This window comes from Amblyomma americanum, chromosome 7 (genome assembly GCF_052857255.1).
Source record: "Amblyomma americanum isolate KBUSLIRL-KWMA chromosome 7, ASM5285725v1, whole genome shotgun sequence".
NCBI classification, from domain to species: domain Eukaryota; kingdom Metazoa; phylum Arthropoda; class Arachnida; order Ixodida; family Ixodidae; genus Amblyomma; species Amblyomma americanum.
The window spans coordinates 94,042,956-94,064,603 of NC_135503.1; the positions used below are offsets into that span (position 1 = coordinate 94,042,956).

A 21,648-nucleotide genomic window follows, 5' to 3' on the forward strand; every position below is an offset into this window, starting at 1 on the left:
CCCCTCCATATCCCTACAATTTACTCTGTCCAGTGCCAGCTGCTGTCCCCTTTTCTCTGAGAACTTGCTAGTCTTTTCCCTCTTGAATCTTTGCCGCACCCTGCTACGGTTGACTTTTCTTGGAACACAGTACGTTACCCTTAAAGACAATTGTGTATCTTGCATTCGCATTGCGGGTCAAGCCTCCGTAACAACAGAATTTAGTACTGAAGGGATATTTGAGGCCAGTGTGCCTTTCTTATGCCGAGTACAAACACATATCTACTTGTGGAGCAAACGGCCTACGTCCAGCACGTGAGGCTGCAACATAGCGACTGAGTTCACAGGTTGCTCACTCGAAAAGTGACGGCCTCTTGTTGCGTGTGACCGGCGCTGGCCGTCTTGTCTCGGGAAGGGTGACAGTCAGGCAGGCGCTGAGGACCGCCAGCCCTCCGATCAGCACCAACGCCGCCCATGGACCACTCTCGAGAGCCTGCGACAGTGGAAAAGGAACACAGGGAGCATCGCACACTCGTCGACTGCATGGCGTCTAAGCAACAGGGCCTCTCACAGAGAGCGCAGGTCGAAAGTACGAAGAATAAACGGGAGCGACTACATACTAGTACAAGAGAAATCTATGTAAAACGAATTGTACACATCTTCAATTATTCCCGTTTCCATCGTGTCTCTGGTGGAGTTCAAGGCGTAACGGAAGTGGTAGGGGTTTCCTTGGAGGATACGCTTTGTATAAGCAGAGAGGATGTAGCTTATAAAATTATAACCCATAAATTAAGTTGCGTCTTTTCACGGCCGACCAAGGTTGTCGTAGGATATAGTACATAAGCTGGATGCAGTATGAATTTAGTACTCTGGTGATTCCTAGGTTATGAATTGTCGGTGCTGTTCTTGGTGTTATATGGAATCCGGTGTTCGGACTGGGGCACCTCACGCTGTCTCCACTTTTACGACTGGGGCATCATTGCTTGGTGAATGCCAGGCGAAGCAATAAAGCGGCGGGAAAAAGCGAAAAGGGCTTTATGCACACTACTGTCGCGGTGTACATACACAACAATCAAATCGCTTCTTGCTGCGCTTTGTACATTTGCTGCTTTAGTTTCCTTTATATAACCATGTTGTTGTTACTAAGGGCATTCTATAGTAATGTGACAGTAATTGGTGACCACCGCATTTTTATTTCTTACTTTACATTAGGAAGCCTAATTTTTGTTCTTATTTTTCTTGTATTACTAATTACCAATAAACTTGGACTTGTTTACACGGCACCAGAAAGGTGCGGTACTAGGGCAAGCAGCATAACGACCGCTCGACACAGCCTCGCTAGAGCGACGAGAATTAGAACGCTGAATCTCGTTCTCTCGGCTCTCTCTCCGACTTACGGGATCGCTCCTTTATGCCCTCGGTTGCTTAGCACGGTTCAATCAACTCTCTGTGAGGAGGGTGACTGATCATCGGCGGTCCGCGCTGCCCCTGGAGGAGTGGTCATTGCCGGTCGATCTGCTGCCTGGTGCTGGGAGGTGAGGTGAGGTTACACAGGGCCGATGAACTCGGCGCCAGGCTTCAATGTGTTTCAAGTGGAACGAAACTGTACTGAGAAATCCCTCGCACAACACCGGGTAGCAATGCATGACTGCTAGGAAAAAAAAAGGCTGTGACGTTGCGTGGCCACGGAGGGCACTGGGTGCTGATGTAGGTACACGAGAAAAGCGAGCAGCACAATTGAGCGTCACTTGCGAGACTAGAAACGCCAATTTGACGACGAGGCGTGGAGTGCCCTTGGTCTAACAATCTGATGCCAAAAAAGCGGCTGCCTTAAATGTGATGGTATAGGCGGACAAATTAGGCAGTGAAGCGTTGTCTGGAGAAAGAGCAGGAACTAGCGGCAACCCTTCAAAGCTGCAGAGACTCTCACGCCAATACTGCTGCGCCCAAAAGCAGGGTGTGGTACGGTATTAATGCGTGCCTCTTCAGGGAAAGCGATCGTACCTCGCAGACACAACTACTGGAAGGCTTTGCTCTTCGTATACATATGAACGACGTCGCATCCACGTTGAGGAGGAGGAAGACGAGGAAAGGCAGGGAGGTTAACCGGAAAAAGACGCGCGCTAAGAAGAAAAAGTAAGGGCTGAGGAAGGTGCCACCTGGACGGTTCTGAACAGCTGTTTCCTTTGGTGCCTGTGGTTTCCTGGTGGTGTCTACGTGCTCATCTTTGGTGAGGCCGTTTTGCGTGGGGGATTTGGGCAGGTCTAAGGTTAAGTCTGTAGGCGCGGTTAATGTGCACTTTAGGGAGCGTTTGGCTCAGGTATGTTGCTGATCTCCCCGGGCGGAGGGTCGGCAGCCTGGTTTGCAAGCATGCCCACCGAAAGCTTGCCGCTGGACCCTTTTAGGAAAAATGGAATTGACGTCATCCCTGTGGCGCTCGTACCTGTCGGTGAAGGAATGTTCAAGATGAAAACCTCTAAGGTTCTTCAGGAGGAGCTAGGGTCACTCACTACCCACTACCTCCAGATCTCTGAGGTGAGACCGTCAGACTGTAGAAGCATTGTTTTCAAGTTTTCTGACATTGATTGCGTCACAGACCTGCTCCAGTGCAAAATTTTTCAGTCATTAGCGGTGTGGTCGGAATGCGGCAACGACCAGACGAGAATACGAAGGGATCAGACTACGCACGAGCAACAGAGCAACCAAGGCGATAGTGCGTCATCGACGAAACGATCACTAAATTACAGCAGAAGACGGCTAACGCCATGCGAATCTTTAAGAGGGTCACCAGCAGAAGAAACGGAATGCGGGAGGCGAGTCTCACACGACTGATACACTCTTTCGTCATAAGCCATATTGCGTACGTCGCGGCATTCCACAACTGCTACAAGGGAGAAGAAGCCAAGGTCAGCATCCTCATCCGCAGGGTGTACAAGAGAGCACTGGGTCTACTCGAGTCCACCATCACGCAACGCTTGCTCCAGCTCGGGCTTCACAACACGCTTACCGAAATCGCCGAGGCGCAGCGCACTTCACAACTATAAAGATTAGCGGGCACGAGAGCAGGACGCCAGATCATGGAAAGTGTAGGCATCCGTTACCATGCGCCACAAGGCCAGAAACCCTAAGAGTCGACTCGATTCCACGGAACGTCCACCCAGAACACAACCGGGGAAGAAGAGTTGCCAGGGCCAGAGCTCTCCTACACAGCCACGGAGACGAAACGGGGACAAGGTACGTTGACGCCGCGGAATACGCAGAACGCTCGCGATTCGCGGTCGTCAATTCGAGTGGCGAAACGCGCATAACGGCAAGTGTAGCATGCGAGCGCGCAGAAGAAACGGAGGAAGCGGCGGTGGCCCTCGCCCTCACGGATCCGACGTGCGCCCCAGTTCTCTGCGACTCGCGACAAACTGTCAAAACCTTCGCCAAAGGATGGATCTCACAGATAGCGGCGCGAATCCTGAGCAATCGAAAAGTCCAGTGGGAGGAAGCTTTTCAAACCAGAATCCAGTGGTTCTCGGCGCACATGGGAGCAGTATCGAACACATATCGCAACCGAAACGAGACGGCACACGCCAAGGCGCGCGAGCTCGCGAACCGCGCCGGCGACCGTCGTCCATGGGACAGCATCAAAGACTGTTTGACCACATACAACGAAATTACCAAGGCCTTCTGCCTGGCACGCCCAACCTTCCCTCCGCTCAACGACAAGCTGGACAGGGCGCACGCTGTGGCCCTCAGACAACTGCAGACGCTCAAGTACCCCAACCCGGTACAATACCACAGACTCTACCCTTGAACATACCCGACGAATATATGCAAGGTCTGCCACACTGCTACAGCAACTTAGCATCTTTACCCCACATGCTCTGGGACTGTACCAAAAACCCTGACGTTGCTAACTCCGGAACCCTCCCGCCGCGGTGGGCCGCTGCCTTGTGCAGCCCCAGTCTCGATGACCAACTCTGGGCCGTCCAGCAGGCCCGCGAGGCGACGGCGAGGCAACACCTCGACTTCCCCACCTTGGAGACCTAAAGCCCCGTCGGCGAAAGCTCTGCAGGACTTTTGGATAAAGTTGTTACTAACCAATTAGCGATAAAAGCATTCATCCCTAAACAGATCCCAGGCTCCAAAGGTATTGTTCGTTTAGTGGACCCAGCATCTTCCCCACAGGAAATACTGGAGGAGTTTCAGGATGCAGGTGTGGGGGTTCTTTCGGTCTACCGGTGCAGTATAGAATTAAATGGTGTGCGTGTAGCGACAGAATCAGTTATAACTACTTTTGCTGGCTCCTACTGTCCTTCTGAGCTCAAGTTCTGGTCAACAGTGTATCGTGTGGATCCTCTGCAACCCCGTCCACTTCAATGCACCAACTGTTGGCGGTTCGGTCATAGTGGTAAAGCGTGTAAATCAGCGACCCGCTGCCGTGTTTGTGGAGAAGGGCATTCGGATGGCAGCTGCTCCTCTGATCAGCCCCAGTGTTGCCTCTACAAGTGTAACCACTCAGCTGATGATGCCAACTGCTCGAAGCGAGCTGACGAACAAAGCCTGCTAGATCTAATTCAAGCGAAGCGATGCTAGAGAGCAGATGCGTTTGCAAATCTGTATCGGAAGAATAATACATATGCCAGCCGTGCGCGAAGCTTTGTTGCAGATATAGAGTCAAGTTTGACTACTTCTATAGTGTCCTCAGCAGAACAGGCTCTTTCTGTGGTGGTCGGGCGAATGCTGTGCAACTTCACCGAGGCTTTATCTCAACTTTTTGCAGGCCTGTCTCTGCCTTCTCAATCATCTGTTTCGGCGGCGACGCCTGCATCGCTCCTAAATTGTGCTGCTAGTAAGAGTGACCCCATGTCGCCTCCTGCGTCCCATGTCCCGCCTGCCAACAGCGCTTCTAGCAGTGTCTCTCACGTAGATATCTGTAAGTACAGATGTTGAAATGCTCTGTCCTTCCCAGAAGCTTCGAGCTTCTGCCTCACCCTCAAAGTCAGCTGTTCCGAAAATCAAAGCAAGGAAAGGACCCCCAAACTAATCCCGCAGACTGATGTGCTGAAGGAGTCTGTTGCTGCCTCTTTCATCAGTTCATAATCATGGCGGGTCTAAAAGTTATGCAATGGAATTGTCGTTCAGTACTTTCTTCTCTCTCGGATCTTGAAATACTTCTTTATAAACATGATCCAAATATTGTATTTTGCAAGAAACGTGGCTCTCTCCACTCATCATTTTCAATGGAAAAATTCCGTGTTTTGAGGGTAGACCGCATTAATTGCAGGAGTGGTGGGTTAGTAACTATGACCTCTACAAAAATATGTCACTGGGCACCAACTATTGCTAACGTCTACTTCCCTGTAGGTTTTCACAGGACAGACTGTTTGGATACCTTACTGAACGGAGCAAACAACACTGTCATCGCAGGGGATTTTAATTGGCACCACAGTGTCTGTGGTAGTCACTCTGACTCCTGCTGCTAGCTTCTCTGGTCATGCTGCAATTCCGGCGCAGTAACCTTTATGCGTGGAGTTTCTCGTTCAGTCATAGATTTAGCATTAGCATCTCGTCGGGTTGGAGCATCTGCATGGTCAACAATAGACTCACGTATTTCTAGTGACCGCTTTCCAATAACCTTGACGATTATGTCCTCTACTATTAGAAAAGGAGGTGCAACCATGAAATTTGTAAATCACATTACGTATAAAAAACGGCCGTGGATTAGCTTGGTTAAGCCTGGTGATTGCGAAGCAATTGTGTGTACGGTATACGCGGAGACAGAAGCCGCTCGGCAACTGGGTTCAAACACGGTAGCCCTTCTGGCATCGGCAGGTATCTATAGCCATTAGAAACACTGTACAAGGAATCTTTTCCTCTTTAAGGCTATTCTTGCATGTATTGCACATCACGGCACCGGCTAAAGTCTCTTCTCTCCAGTCCGGGTAAGCCTTAAGCAATGTGGGAAACATGAGAGCACTCACCGGCGTAAGTTTGTCCCTATGCCACAACCGGTCACACACTGTACACGCATAGCCGAACGTGTTGTTAGTAAAGCGTCTGTTGAATTCAAGCGTTGCCGTCTCAAACTCCTGTACTCTTCTCGCATGTTCTTCGCGTCGTTCTACTGCAATGTGTCCTTCGGGTTGAGTCGGGCCAGCCTTGGTGAGAGATTTCTCCTGTCTTTTCTTCGAACGCTCTTGTTTCTGCTGGGGTGTTTCTTCTGCACGCTGTTTTCTTCGCTTTTCGTTTTCCTTCTCTCGAAATAATAATAATTGGTTTTGGGGGGGAAAGGAAATGGCGCAGTATCTGTCTCATATATCGTTGGACACCTGAACCGCGCCGTAAGGGAAGGGATAAAGGCGGGAGTGAAAGAAGAAAGCAAGAGAGAGGTGCCGTAGTGGAGGGCTCCGGAATAATTTCGACCACCTGGGGATCTTTAACGTGCGCTGACATCGCACAGCACACGGGCGCCTTACCGTTTTTCCTCCATAAAAACGCAGCCGCCGCGGTCGGTTTCGAACCCGGGAACTCCGGATCAGTAGTCGAGCGCGCTAACCACTGAGCCACCGCGGCGGGTTCTCTCGAAACGCACGTTCCTTCTCGAGCCGCTGCTGCCGCTGTTCCGGGGTTTCTTGGACACGCCTCTGCCGTTTAGTCGCGTTCTGAACTAGTAGAAGGAGACTCACTGTCAGGCATAATTTCTTCCTTTGCTTCTGCTGTTTCCACAGAGGAGGTTGCACGTTGTCGCCGAGCTGCATACTGGGCACGCCGCTTAGAAAGTCGATCTCGTTCTTCTTCCGTCTCCGTAGCTCGCTGATGCTTCCTCTTTGCATTCTGCCGAGCAGCCTTGTTCGTAGGCACCATCGTAACATCTAGCTGTATGACTGCCTTGGCGAGAGGAGCGGAGCTTTTTATGCAGCTGGTGTGACGTCACACCGACCGTAGCGCCCCTGGTGAGAGGAGCGGGAGTTAGGCCGCCGTTGGTGGCTACCGCCTCGCCTCGCGACGGCGTGAGATGGGGCTCCGTTTTTACACAGCTGGTGTGACGTCACTCTTGGTCACGTGGTGTGACGTCACGCAGCGAGGTCACGCAAAAGGTCAATGGTGCCTACCACCGCCTCGCCACGGAACGGGCTGAAGTGCGACCAAAAGTAGTATTGCTTCGCAATAAAAATAGATATCTGCCTCGCTTCCCTCTATAGTAAGCTCAATGTCGAGCAGAATGAGCTGAGCGGGCAATTTCCTTTCTGCAAGATGCTGCTGAGAGCTCTGTATTCTCTGTGCGCGCTACTGCCCCTGCCAGATAGCCGTCTCCTTGGTGGACGGAGGAGTGTGAGAAAGTTTATCGCCTTAGAAAAGTAGCATGGAGAAGTCTTTCCTATAATTAGAGCCCAGCTAACTGGATAAATTATAAGTTCTACTCTGCATCTTTCAAAAGAACTGTTAAAAAGCTAAGGAGGATTATAATCGCATTTTAAATTCATATCTCTCTAAACCACAGAATAAGAAGGCTCTATATAGATTCATGGCGCAGAATGGGCTGGCTTTACGCTTCCAAGAGCAGAAAACGGAACATTTGCACACTCTCACCCCCAGCTCGGACTATGCCGAGGCGGACATGTCGGAACTCCTCCAAATTGTTTCCTCGATGCAGTCTGCTTCCCCGGGATGTGATGGGGTAACTGTAGCCATGTTAAATATTTTAGCGCAAGACTTTCGAGCTCACCTTCTGGATAATGTAAATGCGTGATTGGAAAACTTTTGGATTTCTTAAAATTGGAAAATTGCGAAAATGATTTTACTTTTGAAAAACGCAGAGAATGGATTTCATTTAGACAATATTCGGTCGATTGCTTTAACATCAAATTTAGTAAAGCTAATAGAAAGAGTAGTACATAGTCGCCTCAAAGAGCATGTTCATCACGTTAACGGCCTCAGCTCCGGACAGATTGGCTTTCATCGCGGTTGTTCCATATGGTCCGCGCATGTGGATCTCGAGAGCCGAATACAACTCTCAAAGCGCATGAGAGAAGTTGCTGCCTTGGTGACACTTGATGTTGCTGAAGCCTAAGAAATCGTTAAACACACGGTCCTTATTAACTATCTTTCTCACCTACATCCACCGCACTATATCTATGCTTGGATTTGTGAATTTTTAAAAGGTAGATTTTTCTTCTGTACAGACGGATCTTTCTGTTCTAATACCTATGTTCAATCAAGAGGTGTGCCGCAAGGATCTGTTTTGTCTTCACTGCTTTTCAACATATTGGTTCGGGACATACCCATTCCTCCAAACATTGCAGTTTATGTATACGCAGATGATATATAGCTTTTTTCGCATCAGCAAAGGATATTCATGCACTATACGAGTGTTTGCAGGCGTACCTGAATGCTATTGAAGTCTGGTTGAACCAAATTAATTTATCACTTAATGTCAGCAAACGTGGCATGCTGGTATTTCTGCCCGACACTCCTTTGTACATCTCGCTAGTATACCGCTCCACTCCAATTCCGCAGGTGGAGTCGGTTAAATACCTAGGCGTTACTTATGATCAAAGCTTGGACTGGCGACACCCATATTAAGAATGATGTCATTAAAGTGGAACGTGCTCTGGGCCGGTTGAAACGAGTTGGCAATAAAAAGTATCGCATGCGTCGTGACACGTTACTATTGCTCTATAAGGCTTATATAAGGCCGATTCTGGAATTTGGTTGTGTCCTGTTCTCTGGTAGCGCAAACTACAAGCTGCAGCCATTAGCTTTACTGGAAAGGCGTGCCCTACGGTTATCCCTCGGGCTCCCAAAATCAGCTTCAAATGCTGTCCTTTATCTGGAAGCCCGTATCCCCGATCTCTTTTTCCGCTTCCAACTTCTAACAGTGCGTACTTTCCTCGGGTCATTTGACCCGGCCCTCGGCGTTCGTAGTCCCATTCTTTTATCCCAACCACACCTGTTTTTCACTAATCATTGGCTACGCTATCAGCTCCCTCAAGTTAGGTTCACGCAGAATCGGTTAGCCCTGCTTCAGGTTAATCTGATCTCCTTGCAACAAGTTGCAGATACGCAGGCGGACCTCGTCTTCTATTATGACCATATTTTCCCGTCCCATGCGAAACATATGCCCGCAAATATCCTAAATGGTCTCTTTTCTGAACACCTAGAGAATTTTCCTCTTCATACTGTTATCTCCACTGATGCTTCCGGCAGCTGTGAGAAGGCGGCGGTTGGGATATATTCGCAGGAGCTGGCTTGGAGCTATTCCGTTCGTATCCCAGATTATACTCCTATATTCTTCGGAGAGTTTCTGGACATTGGTTTGGCTCTTCTCACACTTCCTAGGCATGTAGCACGGGTTCTTATGCTTGCATACTGCCTTTCAGTTCTAGTCTCCCTCCGAAATTCGGGAAAGTCTTTATTGAATCGTTCGCTTCGATTTTTTGTTCCGCGCACAGTGCGTGAGATCCGCTTTGTCTGGGTACCTGGCCATTCGGGCGTCTATTTTAATGAGGTGTCTTATTTATTGGCAAGGTCAGCTCTCAGCGCTCCTGTAATCTATCCCGTCCCTCACCTCATTCTGTTAGAAACTTCACGTTTCCAGCGCTTCCAACATATTGCAGCCAACCTGAGTGATCAATTGTTCAATACCGTGAATTTTAGCCACTTAAAGTTCCCATGGAATATCCGGTGGTGTAAATCAAGGCAATGTAAAGTGTCAATGACGCTTCTGCGATGCACAATCCCTCACTTAAATTTGTACTTATGCAGATGCGAGTTCGCTGCGACAAACCTTTGTGTAACATGTGGGCAAGTTGAAATAATAGATCATCTCCTCTCTTGCCGGGGGTTGGCAGTTCAGAGAAAACAGTATTTGGAGGTCCCTCTTTCGAGGTTAGGACTCCCACTGTCTTTTCCAGTTATTCTTTCGTTCGGTGCGAGCGCAAGGAGATTCCCGTTAAGCAGTATTGCACCTACCTTTTTAATTACATAAGTGCAACTGATCGATTACCTTGTTAGCTTTATACAAAATTTTACGCATGTCCGATAATGCTCGATTCTATTCCTGGTAATTCATATTTATTTATTTCATTTGACTTTTTCAATTTTTATATTGTTTTAGTCTTCTCACGCCTATTTTTCCCCGCGCAAATACCTCATTGGGATTATCTACTGAACCTTGGCCAATCCCCCTGCGTGGGTATGTGCCACGCTTACTAAGGAGAAGAAGAAGAAGAACCGGAAGAACAATCGCCGCCTTCTCACAGCTGCCGGAGGCATCAGTGGAGAGAACAGTATGATGTGGAAAATTCTGTAGGTGTGTGGGCAAGTTGAATCAATCGATCATTTTCTCCTCTCTTGCCGGCGGTTCGCGGTTCAGAGAAAGCAATATCTGGAGGTTCCTCTTTCGAGACTAGGACTGCCTCTGTCTCTTACAGTTCTTCTATCGTTCGGTGCGAGTGCCAAGGGATTCCCGTTAAGCAGTGTATGCGGCTACCTTCACGATTACATATGTGCAACTAATCGATTATCCTGTTAGCTATACACAAAATTCTTTCGCATGTCCTAAAAAGGCTAGATTGATTCTATTCCGGATGACTCATACCTCTTGAATTCATTTTATTTTTCCCAATTTTTTTTATCTTGATTCAGTCTTCTGACGTTTCCTTCCCCGCGCAAATGCTTCATTGGCATTCTACCCTATACCTTGGCAAATCCCCCCACGTGGGTATGTGCCATATTACTTGAGGAGAAGAAGAAGAAGAATAATCGGTTTGCTGCCTTGCACGGGGGGGGGGGGGGGAAGGAGATAGCAGATAAAAAAAATGAAGGATAATAGAGAGTAGCAGAAAATTGAAGTCACTATGAAAAGTCATCAAGCGTTCGGTAAGTCACAGCTCCCGACGCTGCGAGCAGGACATTCTCGAAGAATGTGGGCTATAGTCTTGTCACACCAGCATCACACCATGCACGGCTATCAGCCATGTCGATTAAGAAAGAGTAATGGTTGGGGAAAGCTACACCAATCCACAGGCTACAAAGAAAAGTTTCTTCACGTCGTGCGAGGCCGCATGGAAGCCGGAGCTTCAGATCTGGGTACAAAGATTTTAAACGTGAATTCGAAAAATGGGGATGAATTCCACTCGGCAAGCGTGGTGTTCCCCGCAAGTGCGCGAAGCCTACCCGCTGCGTCTTATCTCAAAATGGGGATCGACACAAAATCGCCATCATGGTGAGCAGTTCGCGCGACCTCATCCGCGCTGTGATTGCCTGCTATGGCGCTGTGTCCCGGTATCCACTGGTAGATAATGGCGTCCCTTTATTGATGGCAGAGTGAAGTAGTTGTCGGATTTCCGCGACCTTGTTCATGGGCTCCACGGCGAAGAGCAGCTTGTAAGCCTTGGAGGGCAGCTTTGGAATCGATGAAAATATACCACTGCTGAGGGGTCTGCTGATTGATGTGTTCAATGGCGACACGAAGAGCGGTGAGTTACTCACCTGTCGAAGAAGTCTGGTGAGCTGTCGTGACTCTGATTTCTGTAGCCCTTGCGGGGATGACTACGGAGCCCGAAGAACTGATGGGGTTCACTGAGCCGTCGGTGTAGACGTGCACCCAGTTTCCACGGTGTGCATCGAGATAATCAAGAGTGACTTGCTTCAGTTCTATTGGCGATAAATCTATCTTCTTCCTCATGTCAGGTATTGAAAGAAGGACACCGGGATTGTGCAGGCTTCCAAGTGGCGAGGACAGTCCACAGGCGGGTGTCAACTGGGACGGCAGAATGGCGTGATTTGCATCAATGGTGTTTGTAAATGACGTGCTCAGTCTGGTAATGGGAAGACTGGCAAAGATGGTGGGAGGGAAGCTGTGTGGAATTACTGCCTGCCGATTGGGTCTACTGTACCGGCGCCATGAAAAAGAATGCGGGTGGCTCTGTGATGACCGGGCAAAGAAGTGCCGGAGCTGGAACTGCTCGTGAGTGTGTCGAAAAGGTTGCCAGAAAAACATGCTGCTACGGCGTATGCGTAGCTTGCAAGCTGTCGGCGTCCAACAGGCGACACGGACAAATCGTGCAGCGACGTCATCATCCGGGGAGGCTGTGCTAAAAGCTGGTGGACTATGGGCTGCCATCCCGAGACGAACAAATGGCACGGCGGCGACAGGGTAGAAAACGGAAAAGTTTAACATGTCAAAGCTCTGCTCGTCAGGAGGCGGGAGGGTCAGCAGGCCGAAGAGCTGGTATGGCAGCGTCCATTTGACTAGCATGTAGCACCAAACCCATGCTGAGACGCCGTTTTACCTACAATTTGGCAACTTCATGGACGAACCAGGCTATCTTTGACTCCGCACGGAACGTCGGAATAGTGGCGTAGCTGGACGCCACTCGTGCCTCGCTTTTGGGCGACGGTCTGCGCGCCTAGAAGCCAACGGCCAGAAGCTGAGGCTTCAGGTCTGGTTCTGTGGCTGATTACATAAGATCTGAGTGTCTGGTGTCACAATTTGTGTAGCCTTGGTGGCCATAGTTATTCCAGGTTCCGATGCGGGCGCATAAAGGGGCCACGTCCGCTCAGTCGCTCTAGGCCTACACTTCGTCCTCCAAATAGTTACGCCGGTGGAGGCCACAAGGATCATCCGTTCATCTGGAAGTGTATGTTATATACCCGCTGAAATGCGTTGTCTAAAACTTCACACCTTATGAAATGAAGTGAACGCGACCCTGTATCTTTGCTCTACCCATGTTTCTGCAAAATTAGTCATCATCGGAGACCCCATGGCTAACAATGGGATATAAAGTAAAGGAAGCTTCTAGGCCGAATCACTCGGACACCCAACAGCACGCGACAACCTAAGTGGTGAGATCGGCTAAAAGCTATCCGCAACAAAGCGGCATTGAAAAAGTAAGCAGCTCAGATGCTCTGGTTTCATAGACAGGCGAAGTACCCCTAACTTTCGACGTTCAAGAAGGCCTGTATTGAGGTCTTGAATCGTCACTGACGGTAGCAAGCGTATCTTTAACACCTATAAAACTATTTGTAGAGAATGTTTACGGAAGACAAAAGAGACGCCCTGCGTGCCTCTTCTGCGTACGTCTTAATTCTGCACAGCAAAAGAAACAAACGCGGGCTTCATTTATGTCTTCAGCGGTTGGCCTCCCCAGAAGCTACCATGATTACGGGTAGTTTATGTTACAGCGACTTTGCTCTATTTGTTGGAGCTGTAGGTAGTTATGCGGGTTATGGGTACCTTAAATTACCACTACGTTCCTCTATTTGCCGGAGGTACGGGTCGTTATGTTAGTTACGTCTAGTTTATCTTACGAGAACTTTGCTCTTGTCGTTCGGGCTACAAATTTAAAAAAATTTTTCGAATGTTTAGTCCATCAGACAGTCACTGCGCATCAAGATACAGTGGTGTACATGATACGTAGAACGTTTTCAGCCAACTTGGTGTCCTTTTTAGCAGTGCAGAGGACTACTTGTGGTAGCCCTAAAGACCAAAAGGATTTTAAAGTTGAAGGTGAAGCACTTGATCACATTGCTCACTCTGCAAATATTGAGAGCCTCAGGGATGAAATAAGTGCTGCCGTAATGCTGTAGAACAAGCCCTGTACCTTTGAAAATTATTACTAATCCTGTACCCCTTTGTAGCAACCTAGTCTTGACACGCTTACACACACAGACATAAACAAGCATGCGCTTCCTAGCCATGCGTTCACTCACCTCCATCGCTACGTAGGGCGAGCAGAGTGCACCCAGGAGAGCGGATGCTTCGCCCCAACAGAAGCCAAAGGTGCGAACCAGCTGCGGGAAAAGCTCCACGTTCTGCACAGGCAGCACTGCGTGGGACACGGCCGACGTCCATAGGCCCAGCACCATCAGCACCTTGTACTCCAGGTCACCCTCTGGTCACGAGAGGGGTTCGTGAACAAGAAAAGCATCCGAAAACATCAATTTTGACCCCGTGTGCGCCTGAACGGGCCGACGATAGCCGGCTGCGTTCATTGTTAATGACGCGAGATTATTGTTCACTAAAACTGAAAGAAGATTGACGGTCTCATATTCATATGATTCATTTCGTTTGTTTCATTTCGTGCTCTGTCATAGATCGATGATCTCGGTGCCGTAGACACTGGGAGACAACGTCACGCTTTTCGTGCTAGAAACACGCCCATGACCCCACTTTAAAAATGAGCCCCTTGGCCATGAAGTACATGCCTACCTTCCTACTTATCGCCGCTAATTTCATTCGACAAACAAGTAGTGTGGCGGTTGCGTCCCAAATTACAGTAGCGCTATTCGAGAAATTTAGCCGGCCAGGATTCGGCAGCAGTAGGTTGGCCAGCGCTGGCTCTGCTACCACACAGGCCACGTTTTTGCTTGCAAGTTTGCTCTTGCGCAACGCGTTAGTCTTGTGACGTGCGACGTTATGGCTAATTGAACTGGAAATGAAATGGTTTGATTATGGGGTTTAACGTGCCAAAGCGATTCAGACTGTGGAAAACGCCGTAGTGGAGGACTCCTGATAATTTTGAAGACCTGAAGTTCATTAAACGAGCACTCACGTCGCAAATTACCCGAGTCTATAGCATTTCGGCTCCATCGAAATGCTACCGCTGCGGTCAGAATCAAAGCCGCGTTTTCAGGTCATCAGCCGAGCGCCATAACCACTGAGCCATCGCGGCGGCTGGAAATGTAAAGTATGACTGAAGATAACGGACACCTTATATGTTTTTAGTGCATAAACTTATTACCGGTATTAAGGTGTCAGTATGGTCAGCAGCGCATTGTGCGGTGGCCTAGCTCCTATATATAGCCTGCCGTTGCCCGTCACCTCGTTTCCATCATATCCGCGGGTTTCTTCGTCAGCATTACTTGCGCTATTCCACTGTCACTTTCTCCGTGTTCGTTTCTCACGCGTTCCCTTTCTCTAGCCCTCACGCTTTCATCCCTCTGCCCTAGTGGCGGCTGACGGATTACATCACATGGGTATAGATATAAAGCTGATTTGTCGACCAAACCTGGTGTGAATTCAGCTGGGTGAAAATAAAGGCATCCACATCTTTTAAACACACACTGCACGCGCGACTACTTACACAGCAGGAAGTGTGATCCATGCTCTGCATCAGAGATTGGAAGCAGCCGACGATTCCGAGCAACAAGTAATAAAGGGCGGAGAAGAAGAGATGGTTTATGATACAATACATGAGCATCACCGGCAGGCTAGGTCCATCATCATCATCATCATGATCATCATCATCACTATGATCATCATCAGAATAACTGTCAGCACTGTTTGAAAAAGTTCTCTCCCATCTCTTTTTCATTAACCCTGTCCTTCCCCTGCCAATTAGTATTACATTCGCCATAATGAATTTCATGAGTGCCAATAAATTTTCATAGTACATTTAATGCTTTCCGACATGGGTAGGTGGCCAAGTTATCATTCTTATCCACGATTACATGGAAGCCGCCAGGCACGCCGCTCTTTGAGTTACAGAAGAGCTTTTGCGCCTGCGTGTAACGGCCATATTTTTTTTCTGGAGGCAGGTTGAGGACTCAGTTCGGTTAATCCGATGTTGCGCTATGGTTTTGCCGCCCTCTGAAAAATTGTACAGGATTCAAGTAAATATATCTAAAGCACTGCGCTGCTCAGCGCAGCTCACATACCACATTCAGCTTCACTGCCAAGTGCATAATATTAATTACATTAAAGCAATCTTTCTTCGGACGTGCCTTTTCGCAGATGAAACCACCGCATAGTGTCGCTGTCTGTTTAGAATAAAGAAAAGGCGTCGAGTGTGCACGAGGACAGGCTCTTGCAGCATAAATGCTAGTTGTAGTCGTACAGCACAGTCCTGTAGACAGTTGTCCTACAACACCACTTCCAGAGGATCTAATTCTAAGCGCGCCACTTGTAGTGTTCTTCCCGTGTCAGTGCTCGCGTTAGCAAGTGAGAAGGTCAGTTGAGAGCGGCTCACCGTTGTGAACAAGCGAGGTGAGCGCCATCGCAAATGCAGAGGCGAGGAAGCAACAGGTCGTCGTGCGCCGGTGTCCGTAGCGCTCCATAAGGGTGTAACCAACAATCACGGAGGCCATGTCGAGAGAAGCTAGTGTCTTAGCCTCCATAATACTGCGCCAGGTGGGCCCCACGTAGAGCGAAGTCAAGGCCAAGTATCCCAGGGTGCACGAAAACCTGCGATAACCATCCAAACAGCCGCCGGTTTCCAGCACATGCTGCAATGCCTGCTGTTTCGTTGCGTTATGAGTCAATGGATGCGATCTTGAAAGGCCTGCAGGATGCAAGGTCCGCGGGTTTTTTTACTTGCTCTGTTGACCTATGCTCTCCAATGTAACCTCCAATATTCTTCTTCTGGCAACAGCGCGAAAGATGTAAAAGAGAACAAAACATGCTTTCCGCTGCTTGTTGTGTCGTCTTCCCTTCTCAATGTTTTGCGCTCATGTTTGAATATGTTTCACCAACATGGTCGTCTTGCTAGTGTGCCTGGTAACCTGCATGCACTGCGTTATAACCTCTTTTACAATAATTACAAGCAGGCTTAATTGTACTGCATAGATCGTACGTAAAAGCATTCTTGTCAGGTTCTTTTGCAGTACCATAATTTCTCATTCGTATGTGATGCTAATATAATGGACACTGGATGTCCTTGATTGGGAAAGAGGACGCTGAGATGAGCTACGGGTATCGTTTTTAATTTCAAAAAATTTGTGAATGCGTTGTTCTTCGTATTTCCAGTCACTTCGTTGAAATCGAAAATTTAAAATTGGTTTTTGAGGTAAGGAAATGGCGCAGAAATTGTCTCACATATCGCGGTTGACAGCCAAACCGCGGCGGAAGAAAAGGGAGGAAGCTGCAAGTGAAAGAAGAAAGGAAGAAAGAGACTGCGTAGTGGAGGGCTCCGGAATAATTTCGACCACCTGGGGATCTTTAACGTGCACTGGCATCGCACAGCACACAGGCGCCTTTGCTCTTCACGCCCATAGAAACGCGGACGCCGCGGTCGGGTTCGAACCCGGGTACTCCGGCTCAGTAGCTGAGCGCCCTAACCACTCAGCAATAAATCTCCCGCGTCTTTTAAATGTTCGTCGGGATGGCTTTCGCTTCAGGGCTCCACGTTACGTACTGTGCATCTTGCTTAACAAAGTACTTAACATCTCAAGGTTCGTTCCTGCTTACTGGAGTATGATGCTTTCGAATGATGACGTCTTCACCTGCCGCAGTACCCGCTCAGTGGGTAGAAAATGTCGCAGGCGACTCTACTGGTCGGCCAGCTGAAGACAATGCTCTATACTTTCGACGAACGGCGAGCCGAATGGTGTGTAGGCACGTTGAGACGCACTTACCATTGCTGATGACTGAAATTTTCCTATTGCTTGAGCCTTCAGGATATAAGTCCCGGCATCGGACAAAGCTCCTCAGCGGGACCATTTCAATTGAGGCTGAATGCAGAAACGCTCAGTGGTGCCGCTGATAAAACTGCAGGCGGCTGTAACTATAGTGTGGAACACTTCGTAATGGCTTCTGTCTTGGCGCTCAAGGCATTTCTGGGGCGTAAAAGTAGGACTTGTTCAGTTACCCACCTGGAGACGAACATGACCAGGACGAAGCGAAAATGATTCGAAGACAAGAGTACGCCGCGGAATGGTGCTCGGATGACCGTGGACCAACGCTCGTGGCTCTGCAAGAGGAGACAATCTTCAGGTTTAAATTATATTTATGGTAATACTTCCGCACAACTCATTCTAGTAGGATGGACAATAGGCTTGTTGGTAAAGCTTAAGTTTGGGTTCAACAGCGTAAAGGACGAACTACATAATAGGAACAGGTAGGCAGAGCCTAGCGTTAGAAACCAATAGTCCTCATCCCTCGAAAAAACTTGTGTGCTCGCTCGTATGCTATAGATATCGCTCGTTTTTTAACGTTTTCATATTTTGATTGAATTGAAGCCGAAATTGAAGCCGATATTCACCACTTTCTGTGGGACCGCCCTGATCTCAAGCCTACAAGGATCCGGCACCTCAAGGTAGCGGGTCTTTCACCAACCAACCCTGCTTCGTATATTGCCTGGAAGCATACCATTGCTCTATACTGGACTTCCTCAAATCAGCTAGAATTTTTTCATTAATTTATTCCTTACTACATCTTTCATCACACCTTCGCCCATCATTGATACCATGAGGCATTAAATCTCGCTTAAAAAATCAAAGAAAACTAACAGACATGTTCATTTTTATTTCTCAGGAGCCAGGCTATACGGTCAAATTGAGTGCCATTAACATAGAGAATGTGCCTTCTTTTGTAGCGATAGCTACATTATGGTAGCATTTCGAGCCTTCAACGTAGCGGAGCCGTGGCGGTGGTGGCGCCGCCGCCAAGTTGCTGCGCCGCCACGCTTTCACGTGGTTGCTCACGTTGTGCGGAGCAGCTGCCAGCGGCGAGGCGCCGTGGCTGGTCACCTGGTTGGTCACGTGACCAACCACTTGATGCGGAGCAGCTGCTGCTACCCAGCTGCCACAGCTGTGCGCATGCGCCGTGTCAAGTGGGACGGAGATGAAGGAACGCCCAGCGAAACAGAGCGGCGAAAGACTAACTTTTCAATTCGACTAGGGAAGTTCCACTCGGCCAGCTGTAGCTATCGCATCGCTCTAGGTTTAACCAGAGCTAATCCACCGCCAAGTTCTTTAAACCGGTGTTGCATTTTCAGATATAGAGTTTAAAATACACGTATTTGAAGGCTTGTTTAGGTGCCTTCCATGTGTTGCTTGTTTATAAAATGGTGTCTCTCGCATTTTTTGAGCACCAAATGCAGACTGCCTTTATTTATTTGATGACCTAGATGTTAACTTCATTTCGGCGATGACACCACGCGTAGCGGAGCCTTTTTAGTAATATGCAATGTGGGAAAGCCAATTCAACCGGATATGATATATGTATTAGTTACGCTTCATATATCGAACCACATAGGCTATTTAGAAAATTTTTAAAGTACGTTCCCCATCGATGTTGATGGCATTCAATTTTACAATATAATCTTGTATCCTTTCACAATTCGTTTCTTTATTGAGCCCCACGCCTACACAACGTCCGCCTTATTACACAATTCACATTCACAGACCACGCTGACCGTACATCACGCAATTTCTTTAATATCAATCTGTGAAATTAAAAAAAAATACCACCCTATCTATTCTTTTTCTTCTGCATCTCTTTCTTGGCCCAATTCAGTGGCGAATTCCCCCTTTCAAAAAAAAAACTTTTGGAAAGAAACGTGTCTGGCTGGGTAAAATGGTTGCCTTGAAGAGGATCTGCGCTGGTGATGTATTGCTCGTTTTCAGTCATTCATTAGCCTCGGTACCATCTCTCGAAGCGTTGACAGCAATCACCTGGTCCGACTGAGAGTGCATTATCATTTTTGCCAGCGTTCCAAGTGCGCAGGCCGTCTTTAGTCATCGGCGCTGTGTGCTCGAACCATTTCGCACCCTGCTTAGTGTCAGCTCGCCGTTGACAAATGAGTTTTCTCTGGTCGTCTCTACGAATGGTTCGCTGTCTAAACTTCAAATATCACCGCACCTGTGGGGCGCAGGGACATTGACGAAACGCTCACCTTTTCTATCTCATTCCGGGCGTTCCTCCAGAGGGCCATGGAGCGGTAGCGGCTGATGCCGTTGACACGGGCCGCATGCATCATCACCACCTCGGCCTCCTCGAACATTCCACGGGCCACTAACCACCGCGGGGACTCCTTCGCAACCCTAAAGATCAGGGACAGGACTGGTGGTGACACGCGTCAGCGGGTCGCTCAGCGCTCGCATGAAAACAGCCACCTCAGGTTTCTCGCTATTTTTAAAGAGAGCACGTTTGACAAAGTATTTCGTTAAGACTGATAGGCTTTCAAATTTTCACTTCTGTGAGCAGCCATACTGGCACTGCCCTTGGGCAGATAAGTGCTCTCATATGAATTTCAGAGGCACCCTACTGAGCATGCGCAGCACTGCCCACACCACAGTGGTAAACCGTGAACGTGCCTGTAGTGCAATGAAGTAAAAACGGAGATCAAAGGAAGTAGGCGAGGACAAGCGTTGACCTTTGTCCGCGCCTCCCATCTTTGTTCCTCATCCCTGCATTTTGGTGCTCACGTGAATATTATTTAAATATTGATGTCTAGGGTTTAGCAGCAAGCCGAAACCTCTGAAGGTTACAAAAACCATTGGACCGAGAATGTGCTGCTGCTTGCAGGTTGAGTTCGACTTTGCGTCTTGCTAGTTCCGCTGTCATTTTTATGCATACGTTGTGTCGAGAAAGCCACCCGCACAGGTGAAGTGCAGAATGAGAGCATCAAATGAACCAAATTCATTGTATATGCTTGTTGTACAGAGAGTATTTTGAGAGGTTTTTGCAAGGTTGTAAAATATGCGTATCTAACAAAGTTCACCCTGGTGGCACGCGACACAGTTTTTAGCAATACGAGATGAGGCTAATTTTGCGCGAGGTGAATAATTAGCAGCGGCTTCTCAATTGACACACAAAAGTGTGTAAATCTGATCAATGATCATTATTTTTTATTTTGTGCTGTTTTCGAACATTTCAATATAGCCACCGACAGCATAAAAATCTTTGTCAGGTGTATAAAGGTACTTTTCCTCAGTTTGTTCTTGCTTTAGAATGATACGCGAGGCATTCGTTAAGTTAGGTGTCATGTTTTTTATCTTGCTGTCACGCAGTGATTTTGCCTTAGATTTATATTTCCATGTAGTTTCACTGTCAATTTAGTATATGAATGATGCTGACGCCGTCACAAGTAAGAATTTAGTCACTCTAGGCCTAAAAACCAGAGCATATTCGCATATACAATGATTCGTGACATTATACGACTCAGTTATACAGTAGCCTGATCCAGAAGTCGGAATGGCAGCGAGTTAACAAACAGCATATATTCTGCGGTCTTTGCATGCGTCATGTGATCTCATAGTTGCGACGACACAAGAGCCGACTGACTGATGAAACCTAAATAGAAGCTACGCGCGATAAAAACATAAATATAAATTATTTGCCGACCGTAGACGAATTTTGCGCGGTAATCCAAGCTTCCTGTCACACATCAATGCCAATAAGAACAGTCAGCGCGTAATTTCGTGTCTTTCCACCTTTCAAAAGAAAACGCTGACACCGGATTTTCTGTGAGTGACCCGTAGCCTGCTCGAAAATTTGTCGAGTCGCCTAATTCGACACGGCTGCATCAATCCTAAATCACTTATGTTGGCAGGTGTTGTTCCTTTAGAGAAGCTCAGGTATTCCACTGAACAAAACAGATGAAATGATGCAGAGAGGTTTCGTTTTTCGTAATAAAAAAATTACATTTATACTTGAGCGACCTTCGACTGATGTTCCGCTGCTCGGTACTCGAAAGAGAGAGAGAGAGAGGGAAAACTCACAGGAAGACGATGGCGCACGCGAAGACAGGCAGCGAGCAACAGAGCTGGACGGCCCTCCAAGAGAGCTGGTGTTGGTCCATCACTGCCACGAAGAGCAGGCCGAAGGAGAATCCGAACTGGGACAGCATGACGTACGCGGCGCGGTACTCGCCGCCTACGATCTCGAACACTGCAACACGCGAGTCGCATACAAGGGAACGCGTCACAAGTTGTTGCACTGCATCGCAGGAT

General features: G+C 48.3%; 1 protein-coding gene across 1 annotated transcript in view; it reads right to left on the reverse strand.

Annotated features, from left to right (window-relative positions):
* Positions 1-331: 331 nt before the first annotated feature.
* LOC144097943 (solute carrier family 22 member 7-like) overlaps positions 332-21,648 on the reverse strand; it is a 32,801-nt gene continuing 11,484 nt past the window's right edge. Inside the window, exons 6-11 of the mRNA XM_077630538.1 lie at positions 21,418-21,586; positions 19,590-19,737; positions 17,566-17,663; positions 15,945-16,159; positions 13,687-13,868; positions 332-472 (exon numbers count right to left, since the gene is read on the reverse strand). Coding sequence (XP_077486664.1) covers positions 332-472; positions 13,687-13,868; positions 15,945-16,159; positions 17,566-17,663; positions 19,590-19,737; positions 21,418-21,586 — 953 coding nt within the window. The remainder of the gene's footprint in view (positions 473-13,686; positions 13,869-15,944; positions 16,160-17,565; positions 17,664-19,589; positions 19,738-21,417; positions 21,587-21,648) is intronic.